The sequence below is a fragment of the Nannobrachium achirus genome, assembly GCF_963921795.1.
Source record: "Nannobrachium achirus genome assembly, chromosome: 9".
In the NCBI taxonomy this organism is placed as follows: domain Eukaryota; kingdom Metazoa; phylum Chordata; class Actinopteri; order Myctophiformes; family Myctophidae; genus Nannobrachium; species Nannobrachium achirus.
The window spans coordinates 33047272-33062290 of NC_137818.1; the positions used below are offsets into that span (position 1 = coordinate 33047272).

At 40.3% G+C, this 15019-nt stretch overlaps 1 protein-coding gene across 1 annotated transcript; it reads left to right on the top strand.

The window, feature by feature from the left end:
* Positions 1-13432: 13432 nt before the first annotated feature.
* hoxc4a (homeobox C4a) lies at positions 13433-14813 on the top strand (the record flags this gene model as incomplete). Its single annotated transcript, XM_080732480.1, has 2 exons — positions 13433-13928; positions 14455-14813. Exons 1-2 carry the CDS (start codon positions 13493-13495, stop codon positions 14811-14813), a joined length of 795 nt encoding a protein of 264 aa, XP_080588606.1. The 5' UTR covers positions 13433-13492.
* Positions 14814-15019: the final 206 nt, after the last annotated feature.

The following is a 15019-nucleotide window of genomic DNA, read 5'->3' on the forward strand; positions in this document are numbered from 1 at the left end:
GTGCACGCCGAGACCGCGGTGTACACGTATCCCACACTGCGGAGTGTTGCCTGACCTCCGGATGAACTGCTAGGAGCAATGACATCATGACACGGCGCTATGTGCTTCATCACCAATTATGTGTCAGTCGCTGCAGTTTGGGACCTAATGTATTGAATATCACTCAGTTTGATCAATCGGTTTACATTTCTAAATTAATTTGCTGCCCATGTGATGATAACCTTACTTTACTGCATGTAGGGGCCATCATGGGGTTGAGGGGAGTTGGGTCCTAATATGCTGCAACTCTTTGTTAGCTTATTGCAGTGCATGGAAGGGCTAATAATACAGTATACATGCCTCTAATATTCTATGCTGTCTAATTAGGGCAAGAGTAGGACAGGCTGACTGATACCCCCTTGTCATTACTATGGAGCAAATCAAATCAAAACTCTAATATTTCTCAAAGCGTAATGGTCCCAAAATCATGTTGTGGTGAGTTGTATCATAGGCAACATTTCGTTTTCCACTTGTAAAACAATGTTTTTTTTGTTTGTTTTTGTATTGTTTTTATCTAATGTGTTGCAGTTCAAACACGTTATGGACGTTGGTTGGTTAGTCATGTCGCAGTGTATTTGTGAGAGGGTTTCTTTCTATTGGTCATATATGAACTCATCTCCAATCCAATGCCCTTGTGAATCTAAATCACTATGTATTGTTCGACAATTGTATTTGAATTTATTGTTGTAATATGTGCAATGGAGCCACTTCGCCTTGATGGGGCTTATACTGCGCCTGAGTTACACGAGGCCTAGATAAATTGATAGACAGCACATTTGTTGATTGTAATCAATAAAATTTGACAAATTAAAGGAAATAATGTCCAGTGTTTATATGTGTACCCATTTGTATTTTATTATTATTTTACACTAGACACTACATTTTATATTCTGGAGCACATTCATGACATTACAGTGCAGGTTAATGTTACTATAATAACCTATGCGGTGTTATACCTATAACATGATGCGTGCCTGCTGGCGGGCTAACTAACGTTTGTCGTCGGGGTTTTTGGTGTTTATATTGCTGACTGTACCATCAATGCAATGAATGACTAATCTCTGTTATCATCATGTCATCAAGGCTAAGTTAAATCTGAGGCAATGCCAACTCCATTCATGTGGCTTGTTGAACATTTACGGCATTTTTCTTGACTGACAAATGCACATTAAAGTTTAAGGCCCTAATAAAACTTTATTGCCCCGTCTCCACCGCCACGCCACCACAGACACACTCCGTTTCCTGTTTTGTCAGCGTAGGAAAGACCATAAGCCTGTGATAACACTCTCCCACAACACAACACTGATGCAAAACTTTGGTTTCCTGTGGCCGTGGACTGGCTGCGCCATCACAGTCAGGCCAACGGCCATATGGCAACTTCATGACATTTCTCTGATCTTTTGAGGCTGCGAGCTATGTTGTAATTAAAGTAACAATATCACTCATTAGGCCTACACAAACTCGTGCTATTCGTGTAGCCTGTTTGTAACAGAGCAGCCCATTCATTAGGTGACGCATTCTTGCCCTAGGTTGTGAAATAAGCCCTGTATAGCCTTGTTAGCAGCACTTGAAGAGAAAAAAAAATCAACTCACCTCTCAAACTAATAGCTTCCTACAGACCCTCCATGACAGTTAGAGAACTGGCTATACCGCAGAGTGCACTTTCTCTGCATGCGCACTGTTAGGCCTAACCTTATGCGGACAATGTATTGAAACCCGTTTTTGTATGTCTTTCTTTTAGCGTATTTTAAAGTTTACAAGGTTACTTATGTCAATTGCCTCAAGCAGGGCCTGTGAATGGTGCATAGGAAGCACGTGGTGTCATTTAAGTGGGTTTTATGGCCTGGAAGAGCTGACAAACCTTCGATATATACACATCATATATAATCTTAACTGTCCGGAATCGCAGCTGCCGGCATCCCCTTATCTGAGGAAGAAAGGGCTTTGTGGCAGTGAGGGTGCAGTACCTTTCTCCGGACTCTGTGGGTTAGTCGAATGGTGCGGGCCGGAACATATAGGGGCATCGGAGCTGCAAGCAGTAAGTGCTATTTTAACTTTACCCAATAGCTAAGGCTTAGGCCACAGACCCTAAATGGTTACGTTATTTTACGCTATATATATATAGAACATGGAAAAGTTGTGTCCGTGTTGCCAGTTACACGAATTTGACCACTGTATCATGTTATTATTATCAGCATGTGAGGCTATTAAATTAATTTACTTTAAATCCCATCACCTAATGCTTGCGTAAGGGTTATGCAATTGTAGGCCTATACCGATTTTGTTGCAGCTATTATGAAGAATTGTTCATTTTAAAATCTAAAATAACAAAATAAATGTAAGAAAAACAAATGGTAATATTTGGGGTTCCACAATTAAATAAATTAAATTCTTACAATCGTGCAAAAAAAAGCGGGGGGGGGGGGGGTGTATTTCTCCCCGCATTATGGTGCATTGCAGCTTGATAAAATGGGGCGAGCTAATGGTGAATTTCTTTCGTTTATTAGACAACACAATTCATTAAACATTTTGACAACGCCTGAGAGACCGGAGTCCAAGTGTTGCAACAGTTTGTTTTGCATGCATGGCTCTATATAGGTCCAGTCTGTAAGAAAGCCTTTGCTAAAAAGGATTGTGTGGAAAATCTAAATTCAACGCTATAGCTTTAGCAAAAATCATTTGGCATTTACATCTCTCTCTCTCTCTCTCTCTCTCTCTCTCTCTCTCTAACTCTAACTCTAACACACACACACACACACACACACACACACACACACACACACACACACACACACACACACACACACACACACACACACACACACACACACACACACACCTGTGTAAACTGTTGAGTGAGAACTCCTGGCCCATTTCTTTTTGAGTACAGTATAGGAAGGGGATGAGTTAGTTTGTTCTGAGAATAGTAGGTGGAATTGACTTTGAAAGAGTGTGCTGTTGCCACAATATGTGCAGTGCAATACTGTAAAGGTTGCAAAATATTTACACTTTCCATATAGTGTTCTTACAAATATTCACAACAGGGTCTTTATTGACATTGCATAACTTTATTTGAAAACTTTAATAAAATGCTGTATTGGCCTTGGGCCATGGGTATATGAATTCGATTCATTTTATGGACAGGTGAATATCTTCATTCTATGACATATTACACATGGGAGCATGACACATTCAACCCCAATCCACCCAGTGAAGAAAACTATTTAAAATGCTGAAACAATTATACATTTTCTTGTTGACAGACATGACCGTTTATGCATATTTTCCTTGTATGTTGTTCCATGTAATGCATCGTTCCAATACAAAGGTATTGAATTCTCAACCAGTCGACCTATAGCTGGCAATGGGAGATATTACAGAATTGATTGAATTCAAAGACTGATGAGGCTATGCGCTCTTATAAGCTCAATAGTTTTCTGTTGCTCTAAAGGGCTGCTCATTTTAATAGCCCATATGTCTCAGAAAGCAATTGAGCTTATAAATGCCATCTTTTCTTAATCAATGCATGCATGAAGCTTCAAAATGGCATGGTCGCACATCTTTGGTTCATTGTGGCTTAATTGATAGTACAAGTTATATACCAGGGTTGCAGGTTCTGTTCTCATGAGACTATATCGGACAGTATAGTGTGCATTATAGTATGAAATAGGTATAGCGGTACCTTGAAATGGTTGGATATCATCTGTCACTCTGTTGCACATACACAACACGTTCAGTACATGCTGCGTGATGCATTCTCTGGCGCAGCAGGCCAAGAGTTCACTTTGAGTTGGATGCCTTTCAGGTGTGGTGTGTGATAAACTATACACTTCCAATAGGGGGCACTGTGTAACACGCTCCTGTGAGGGGAATACCCCCATGGGGCAATGTGCTTTCTGCCTGGGTTTGTCTGCTTTGGATCATATGACTCATTCGTGTTCTTCTGGGATGCTTATAGGATGGATGCAGGATAAAAGTCTCCCTGAGGTGACAAAGTTAACGAAACATGATATTTTTTAGAAAGTAATTTTTCTCATATCCAATACAGTGGTTATCCTTATCCATAAATAAATGTGTGGTGTGAGATGGGCTATAGCATTAATTTCATAGTACAGAGATATTTGGCTCATGATGTTGTTCATCAATAAGCATGCGGTTCGTTCGGGCAATCTCATTTTGCAATGGAAGTTGAATATTGTTTATTGTTCCTTTAGTAGGCCTATTCAATTGGCTTCTTTTGGACATTTCAGCGAACCTGTCTCGTTGTTTCACTTAAGTTATCCATCCTTCTAGCCCTATGTTTAATGTCTTAGTTCTATGCTGTTTAATTGTTTTGTTTGACCTGTGGAAGTGACATCCTCATTATTCAATCAACAGAGGTCATTTCCGGGTGAGCATAGACTTCCCTTTGTGTGACAAAGGGAATTATGAAAGCATAAAATCCTATTACATAATGGTCTTTTTTCTAAGGCTATGATGACTTGATTTCATTCCCAAATCCCAATGTTAGGAGGACAAAGTCGCAATTTCACTCATTATCATTCCAAAGCGCTGAAGTCCAGGGGTGTCTATTCATAGAACGCTTGCCCAAGGAAATACCAAATGCTTGTAAATTTAGAGTTTTTAACTGTCTGAAAATGACCCGTCCTAAATTTCTCTCCTCAGTCCCAGTTCTGCAGGAGCCCACACTTGTCAAACCCTTTTCTAGGGCAGCTCCCTTCAATTAGGCTAGATAACAGAGGGGAGATCAGAGACATGGGGAGGGGATAGGGGATCATTAAGGTGAAATACTGATGCAATGCTCCAAAATAGTTGTTTTCTACATTTGAAAATATGGACTATCGAAGTCTAAAATGAAATGATTTATAATGAAACAGCGTAGGCCTATATGATTTTGAACCGCCTTTTGATCATGTCTTAATATTCTTTTCAGACATTATGCAGGGAGCGTATAGGCTAAAATAAAGACAGTTGTTGAACTACATTAATTAAACATTTATATTTTCCATATAGACTACCTTAGTAACCTTACTGAATTGTTTCCAAGACTGGAAACACTGTACAGTATGTTTTACACGTAGGCCTAGAGTCTTTTTCATCTTGAATATAAAATCGAATTAGTACCTTAATCCATGATTTCATATATTCCATTATTTTGGAAATAACTTTAAAGTCCTCACCTGCAGTGTTTCACATGCATCTGCATTTAGATTTTTAGAAGGGCTGGCTGAGAGAAGACCGATGACGTATTTGCGGATACTCTTGATCTAATTTCGTCTTTCCCCTCTATTTTTCAGAAAAAAAACCATCGGGGCAAAATGAGTGCGATCTTGGATTCATCAGTAAGTGCTGTCCGACGCCAACACATTAACCCACGTGCACCACAACGCCTGCATTTAGAGGGAAAGTGTTTGATAAGGGGCTATAGGCATACTCACATCTGGCTTAGGTGACAACATGGATATTGATGCCTCATGTCTTTACAACATATTTCGTTAGTCGTTCCAGTTTATTTACATACAGAGATAATTATATTACAGTTCAGCTATATGTCTGAAGGTCATTTTTTCCCATCGAAATTGCATTCATAATTTGATTGGATACATGTTTCCAATCCAAAGGTTTTGACATAAAAGCCAAGTTAAATAAAACGTCAAAGCTGACCAAATATCATAAGCCATTCACCTGCAGTGGAAAAGCATGTTGGCTACATTCAAATCAGAAGTTGCAGGTGAACTTATAACATTTGAATAGATGCCGCATGGAGGCTTTAATGCGCCATCCTAGTGAACTGCAGGTAGACAGTGAAATACTCTGTGTTAATGTATCCATTTGTAACCCTTGAGTGCACAAATGCAACCAAATGGACCCATTTGGTTACATTTGTACACTCTCAAGGCTAAATTGACTTGCCAACTCAACCCAATAACCTGCGTTAAGTACTATCGATCACCTGGTTCCGACCGGTGCCTTTTGAGGATTCGAACTTCGACCATGCACTCTCAGTCTCCACCTTGCATTCAAACCCTTTTTTTACTTTCAACCAAACCGCAATTTTCCCTTTTCCAGAGTTGGTGAAGGCGTCAAGGCTATTAGTTCAAGGCGTTTGATTAAAAGCCTATTCTAAACATTTCCAACAGGACATTCTATACTGCTTTATACAGTATAACTCTATTATAAACCTATAACTGTTGGCTTCCAAATTAGTAGTAACTGCATGGACCAGCACGTTAAAACCACATGCCCGGTCAGACCAACCACCAGCCTATGTGGGTTTTTTCCTGATTTATTTTGTTTGCATTTGTACATATGTGAACACGCTTGTATGGCTGTTAGTTTGCAAGGAAAGGGAAAAGCTTAACTATTCCTCAAATGAACAAATGAAACATCAAATTAGTCCGCCCGAGGGCCTCATTTTTTGTACTTCTACATTATAACTAGTTATTGAACTAGGTGCAGGATCTGAAAGCCATTTGTGGGGAGAAAGAATTCATTGCTGTTTCCCCATCAATAATGCTTGGCAGTGAACTATTGGAACCAGTCAAACGCGAGGGGTGAAACGCGGGTCAGGCTGTCTAACTAATATTAAAATGCGTCCGCGCCGGAGCGTGGGGCGCGAGGGGAGTTCGGGGCGTGCGTGCATGCGGCTCTTTCATACTGTTGTTGGGTTGAATTAAAGAATCGAGAATGAAAGTGAAATGAAGTACACTAAAATCCAGAGTGTTAATTTAACTCTTGAGAGAGTGTACACATCATAGGCTACTCGCGGAGTTATATGGATAAATTAACACTGAGGATTTTGTAGATTCCATAGCCTAGTAGTATTTTATTTATTTATTTCATCTTCATTCTTCGTTTGCCCCCTACAGTTGTGGGTAAAAATGGATCTGACTTTCAATCAAGAAAAAAATCGTTTAAAGTCATATGCAGAACATGCAGCTAAATATTAATATAATGTTTTTCTCTCTCTCTCTCTCTTTGTAAGGCATTTGAAATTCCCACGTGCATTTGCACTATAATCAATTCCATTGATTCACCATTTGAGCATGTTTGCTGTTTTTAATAACATTGAATCAGGTCACATGTCTGATATTACATTTTTCATCCGGGCTTTTCTCATTAGCTCTCGGGATGGCAGGCAGAAAGGTTACCGAGCGGTCAGTATGGTAATGGAAGCCACAAGAAATCGTTGGGAACAATGGAAACTTATTTTTCATCTATGCTGTCACGCCGTCCTTTTGTATCCGCGGTGTTTGTGACTGAATATTCATATAAGAGCCACCTCAAAGGCAGGGGTTGAATCTGGAGAAAGAGCCCCTTATCCTTTGCTCAACGCAGTGTCTCGTGTGTGTGCGTGCGTGTGCGTGTGGGTGTGCGTGTGCGTGTGAGTGCATGCGCGTGCAAAGCCTATACCCATGCCCCCACTCTTTTTTTTTAAAACGCCTCCAGATATTCATGTGAGTATCCAAAAAAAGTATCATTTGTTACTATTAATATGTAGACTAGTATATAGCATGCATCTGTTTCCTGGAAGCCATGGCACGAGACTAGGCTATAGCATAAAGCGCTTTTATAGTTATTTTTGCTGTTTATTTTATGACGTTGTTTCTATTGCACAAACACTGCTTTACAAGGCGTCCTTGAGAGCATAGCACGTCCGAGGGATCATCTTTTTGCAGTCTAAAACACATTAGTTGTCTATATGTACCCTGTAGAACCGAATTTGTGTGAAGTACAATAATCGCAAATACGTCTCTACAGGAATACATGGGCGACTGAAATACCTCGCCTGCCAACGGACCCCTCTCCTCTCCTCTCCAATCACCTCGGCTCTCTCTAAAAAGCCTCTCCTGATACCGCATACTGCATAGCCTGCATTGGTGTCATGTGTAGCTTATGTCTGAGCACTTGCGGTGTTGCAATAACATTGTCACAAAGCGCAGAGTATTCCTGGTTTCTATAGTTAGGCCATAGCTAGTCTGTGGATGTGATGCTGTGAGCGTGTGTGTGTGTGTGTGTGTGTGTGTGTGTGTGTGTGTGTGTGTGTGTGTGTGTGTGTGTGTGTGTGTGTGTGTGTGTGTGTGTGTGTGTGTGTGTGTGTGTGTGTGTGGCTACTATGTGTGTCAGACCCTGTAAAACACGTAGGATCGTAGAGGTCGTTTAAAAGTGACTGATTTACGGTTTTTATTGCTCTATAAAACGCCTCTAACATCCTTGCCAGGGGTAATAGAAATGTCATGCGCGTTCTGTACACACAGGAAAAGACATAGAAGTATACCGTTTCCCGTCGTTTTCACCATATTATGTAATTATGGCTGTGGAAATGGAGACCTCAGTGCTTTGAATTTTGCAGCATGATGACCGATAACATTGTCATAGTGGCTCCTTATCTATTGGGAAGACAGAAGTGATCATTTCATACCTAATACCTAGGCTATGTTATTATTATTATTATTATTATTATAATACAGTGATTATTAGTCTATATAGTAACACATTCTGTGGTCATTTTTGTCACACAGCACACTGCACAGTTAACACTGTGTAGAATTGCTGTTGTTGTTATTTGTTATTGCTGCTGCTGCGCTTGTTTTGCTCTGCTCAAGATGAATAAATGCAGCAAACTGTAAAGATGCTGATGAGCGTTTCTGCTCTTATGTTGAACTTTGAAACAAGACGGGTCAGGTTACTGTATGAGGCCACTTGGTGTGTCTCTGTGTGATATCCTCTTGCTAAATAATCCAATCAACCCCTTGCACTCTCCAGAAAACACCCAGGAAAAACAAATAATTCTTCTAATGGGAAGTGGTCACTGGTTCAGCATGAGTTACGCTTAACCACTGAAGGCTGTTCTTCTCATTCAACCTGTACACATTGACCATTTAACTGAGTTACACTCTCTTGAGTTACAAATGAACACTGAGAATGTTACTGTAGTGTTGCTTAAAGCAGCTTGTTTTTTCTTCACCTGGGGATAGTTATAGAGCATAGCATATACATTGACGAAGTGCCACTGATGAAGACATCTGATATATATCTTTATACCTATAGCCTGTGACCACATGGCATGCAATAACATTTCAAGTGTGACTTAAACGCAGAGTGTAAATATGATCAATATGAGTTCAATCAACACAGATGATATGTAACCATATCAGTGATGTGCTTTTTTATTTGGGAACATTTCCAGATACCTGAATGTAACCTTTGGTTATTTGTAAATTATCTGGGCTATATAGCAAAGGGTGCATGCAGCATGGTCGAGAGAGAGAGAGAGAGAGAGAGAGAGAGAGAGAGAGAGAGAGAGAGAGAGAGAGAGAGAGAGATGTGCATACATGGCCAGCAGCACTAATTTTTGTCAATGGAAGTGAAAGACTGATGCTGTTAAGGGAGAGCTACAGTGGTTTTAATTTAACAATGGTTGGTTATATGCAAGCCTCCAGTGAAGCAAAGAGAAGCAGTAAAGTCCAGTCTCTTTAATTAAGTTTATAAAGCATATCACTGCTGGACAATGTTCTGTTGTTTAACTACCAACTCCTTCTTCTTCTAGTTGCTTTGACTACTCTGTGGTCCTATGATAATGGCAATATTATATTATTATTATTATGATTATTATTTTCAAATGAGCTTCATTGGCATGAGAAAAAAGGAAAAGAAAATATAGGCTACGTTTACATTGTCAAAGCAAGTGTCATTATTCCACTTTAGCTTGTTACATCATCACAGTACATGTTTGAATAGTCCAGCTCATGACATCACAGTACTTTTTATTATTGTCCGCTTGTGACATCAGTATGTTTAAAATGTCCAGCTAATGACATCACAGCGTGTTTTTAAATTCAGTGCAGCAGATGACATCACAGTATGTTTTTGATTGGTGCTAACCACTCCTACATCTGGCTTTGTCTGTTTGTATGTGCATGTCCCACACATGGGTCATGGCCAAGGATGGCCAAGCTTCGTGGGATGCTTAATGACATTAACTATAAAAAGCACTGCTCACTTCACACTGGGTGTGACTTGTATTAAATGCAGTGCATCTTATATGGCATCACATGTTTGACTAGAAAGATGCAATTAGCCCTATTCACGGCCCGCCCACTCAGCAAATTTCTCAGCAACTTCCTGGTGCTGAAGTCAGTTTAGAAGGGGAAACTATAACAGAAATAGCTGGACTTAAACAAATCATTATTTCGAACGGTAAAGTAAAATAATGCTTTGTGCCTTGATCTAGCCGTATTTTATACTTTACTATTCGGGAAATTGCATTAAATTTGCGATTTCTGTGTTAACTCTATGGGCTTTTAGCAGGGTTTTACCCTTCAAAACGTGACTTCAGTACCAGGGGGATGCTGAGTGGGCGGGCTGTGAATAGGGCTAATTGGAGATTGCAAGTGTGGTTGCCGTGACGCACTTGCAAATTAATTCCATTTGAATGTCCCCATAAATTAAGTCTGTTTCCTTTTTATGCCCATATATGGAGATCCCTGATGTCATCAATATCAGGATCCCTGATGTCCTCAATATCAGCCCATATCTTGGAATGCCCATACATGGACATATTGTTTCAGTCTCATGTGGTCTATGATGTCAGACATCTATGATGTCAGTAATCTCCATATTTGGGAAAGTTAAAATTTTAACCAGTAACACTCCATAATCGGGAGATAAGCGACCGTCAGGTTGCATACACAAACTAAGTCAATGGAGTCAATTCACTAATATAAACATATATAAATTAAACTATATAACGTATCTCTTAGCACCCCATGTGTCCCGATGAAGCAGGTCGATTTGACATATGGCCCAAGTGTGTGCCACCAAAACTGTGGGAGTAGTAGCGCGGCAAAATAACGTTTATCAGATGGAAAGATGGATGGAAGGAATAAAGTCAGACAAGTAAAGTCCTGCAGGGGCAACCAGTAGTCCAGCTAATGATACAGCGTGTTTTTAAATGCAGCAGCTTACATGACATCACAGTACATTTCTTTTACACTGTGCAGCTTATGACATCATAGTACACTTCTTTTTTCGTTTTATTTCACAAGATTTCTTGTTACTTGTGAGTTGGCCTACAGTCCAGTGTATGACATATTTGTTCCAAAGCTGTACAGCTTGTGACATCATAGTACTCATTGTCTGGGATGTGACATTACAATCATTTCTTTGCCGATTCTGTCTCCATCACAGTCTTTCAGCTGAATGTCCCTTTAGAACACATTGTGGTAAGATAGTGTCATTCACAAAGCTATTATTGTAAAGACACCATCATTGGGATTTTAATTAAGACTTATTCCTGAAGACCACTACAAGTTTTATAACTATATTTACACTCTATAGTCCTATTTACTTTACTCTGTTGATCTAACAGCAAGACAGTTTTTTGTTGTGTAAAACTATGCGGTTTAATAAACTGAAGAGAATGTGGTTACTTATTCAGTAGCATATAGGCTAAGCTAGGCTATCAACATACAAAGGTACAACAGCCAGGTGGTTTTGACTGGAACCAGAGGGAGAAGAGAGACAACATTCTTTTTCTAATCATCCCTTCATTGGCTTCCACTTTATTTTAGAATAAATTCTAAGATTTTAATGATCACAAGGCATTAAATGGACTAGCCCCGAGCCGCCAACCTATATTCCTCCCTTAACCCTGAAAAAATACACACAAATGGACCTTTAAGTTAACACAGGCAGCATCAAAATGGACTCAAATGGATCTGTAAGGTTAAAAATGGTCCCATGTTCATCACTGAGGACTTTACTGTACTTATGTACAGAGGTGTACTGTCAGGTCATCAGAGCTCTGCTCTCAGTTCCAAAGTCTAGATTAGCAACGAAAGGCGACCAGGGATTTGCCACTAGGGTACCAAAGTTGTGGAATGACCTACAGAGTAAATTAACATTGAGGATTTTACTGTGTACCATCCATACTTTGTACAGGAGGTCTGCACCTGCTTTTAAACTTCAGCTAAAACACAACTTTTTAAAACTAGTTTTTCATTGATATGCATTCTATTACATTTGATCTTATTGTATTGTATGCAAACCTTTTTATTTCATTTTATTTTACCTTGTTGTTTGACTAACACTTTGTAATGAAAAAAGCATGTAAATAAAAGTTATCATTAAGCCTGGCAGAGCCAAGGAGGTAATTCAAAATAAGGAAAGCCTTTCTATTGAACAAATATTGTTTAATAAGCTGCTTTTGGCCTACTTCCCCCCAGTGGTGTGAAGTAATAAGTAGATTTAAGTACCATACTTAAGTACAATTTTGAGGTATTTGTACTTCACTTGAGTATTTTCAGTTTTCAGTACTTTTACTTCTACTCTACTACGGTACATCTCGGATCCAAATATTGTACTTTTACTCCAATTATTTGAAAACTTTAGTTACTTTGCAGATATAAATGATTATATTATAAAACTTAATCCACATTAATCCACTTTAGCCTTATTTTATACCAAGGCTATTTATTCTACCATCTCACAACATTTTACTTTTACTCAAGTACATTTTGAATTCCAGACTTTTACTTGTTACAGAGTATTGCAATATTGATACTTTTACTTAAGTAAAACATTTGAGCACTTTTTCCACTACTGTGTACCCCATTCATAGTATAGCCTGAAATTATTACAACATGCAGGAGTCATTTTTCCTCAAATCACCACTCAGTTTAGTTTAGTTTTTGCACGTTATTCATGCAAACCATTTGGGGAATTTAACTTTTTTTCTTTGATTTGATATCATAGACCCCCAAACACCATTCTTTAAAAATGCCTTTCAAAACAGAAAAGCAATATTAATGGTTCTTGAGTGTCATACTGCACTGTTGTAGAAGAGTGTGCTATTCCTGATTAGTAGGTTACCTTTTTGTTTGCTATAGTCATAATGATTAGTATCCTTGTTGTATCTTATCCTTGGTGAAACACCTATTGTCCCCCTTGAATAATTGAGATCAGTGGATTTTGCCTGCTTTATTATTTCCTTAGTCAGCAACTAGCTACTAGTTTTGTCCCCTAGATCAATTACCTTGGTAGCACAACCAAGAGAAAGAGGGGGAGAACGTGTGTGTGTGTGTGTGTGTGTGTGTGTGTGTGTGTGTGTGTGTGTGTGTGTGTGTGTGTGTGTGTGTGTGTGTGTGTGTGTGTGTGTGTGTGTGTGTGTGTGTGTGTGTGTGTGTGTGTGTGTGTGAGAGAGAGAGAGAGAGAGAGGGTGAGAAAGAGACATAGAGAGGAAATAGAGAGAGAGAGAGATTTGTACCCACAATGGCGACTGTAGGTATGCTTAATACCTCTGGTTCCTTATCCGGGAACTACCTCTTACTCTGCTATTGGGCCATGGGGTCACGTGGTAAAAGTAACTTTACAGGGCTGCTCGCAAGTAGGAGGGCTTTATGGAGCAGAAAAACGACAAAGCTAGAAAAATTATTTTCCACTCCAGAAATTAATGATCATGAGCTCGTATTTGATGGAGTCTAACTACATTGATCCGAAATTTCCTCCATGCGAGGAATATTCGCAAAATAGCTACATCCCAGAGCATAGTCCAGAATATTACAGCCGCGCAAGGGACTCTGGCTACCAGCATCACCAGGAGTTATATCCTCCGCGGGCGAGCTACCAAGACCGCCCGTATAACTGTGCAAGCATCCCTGAACCTGACACGCCAAGGGGACATGGACTACCCCATTCGGCCGCGCACCTGCTCGCAGGGAAGGGGCAACCTGCCTCATGCGAGACCCCACAGTTATCCATGTCCCCCGCTACTCCGCCAGCCGCAGCCTCCGCCTGCAACCAGGCGACGCCGGAGCACCCAAACAGCTCAGCCTCCTCCAAGCAGCCCGTGGTGTACCCATGGATGAAGAAAATTCACGTCAGCTCTGGTAGGCAACTTGTGTGTTTATGTTCCCCTGCACTCCTGCTCTTCTCGCTCCTCTCTCCCTTTCCCTCCCTTTATCAGTCCCTCTGACTCCCATCTCGTTGCCAGCCCCTGCTCCGATAGCGGGGAAGCCTTTGAAATGGCACAATTGAGGCGGATTTACGACTCGGCATTGGTAATTACACCCACCATAAATTTTATAGCCGAGGTATACTCAGGGCAGCCGTATCACCATGTGGCTTCTGCTGTTATGTATTGCGCGATGGAGAGAGAGGGGGAGATGAATAAGAAGAAGGAAAAAAAAAAGATTGAGCTTTGTAATCTTGCATTAATAATTTAGCCCATAGTTGGATGTGAGTGTCCTCTCATTACGCTGAGAAGTTCTTAACTCCCCATTTAAATTTCTCTAACAGCTAAACATTCATATCCAATAAATCTTTCAGCCCATATCTCAGTTGAGGCCACTCTTGTTTACACCTCCTTTCCTCCCTTTCTGTCTCCCTTTCTTTCCACTTCTCCCCTTTTTCCAGTGTCTGGTTACAATGGGACGGAACCCAAGCGGTCTAGGACAGCATACACTCGACAGCAGGTCTTAGAATTGGAGAAGGAATTCCACTATAACCGATATTTAACTCGACGTCGACGGATCGAAATCGCCCACACCTTGGTTCTCAGCGAGAGGCAAATAAAAATCTGGTTTCAGAACCGCAGGATGAAATGGAAAAAAGATCACAGGCTGCCGAACACCAAAGTGAGATCGTCTTCGTCCTCCGGGTCCAACACAAGCTCAGCAGCCGGCGCTGTCGCCGCTGCCTCGGCCACTAGTGCTGGGGCTACACCCGACGAACTTTCCGGAGCACAGCATGGCGAGGATATTACCAGGTTATAAAACCCCGTCGTCAAGATTGGGTATAGGAGGAGGAGAAAAAAAGGACTGGTTATTTATAGAACAATTATATATTTTGTTTTCGTAGGTATCTTGTGCGGTTTCCTTTAAGTCCAAAGTTATATAAAATGCATGTTATATAGCATGGATTCTACTGCGAATACCGATGAATTATTTTTACGTGACACAGGGTTTAATTTATTTGAAGC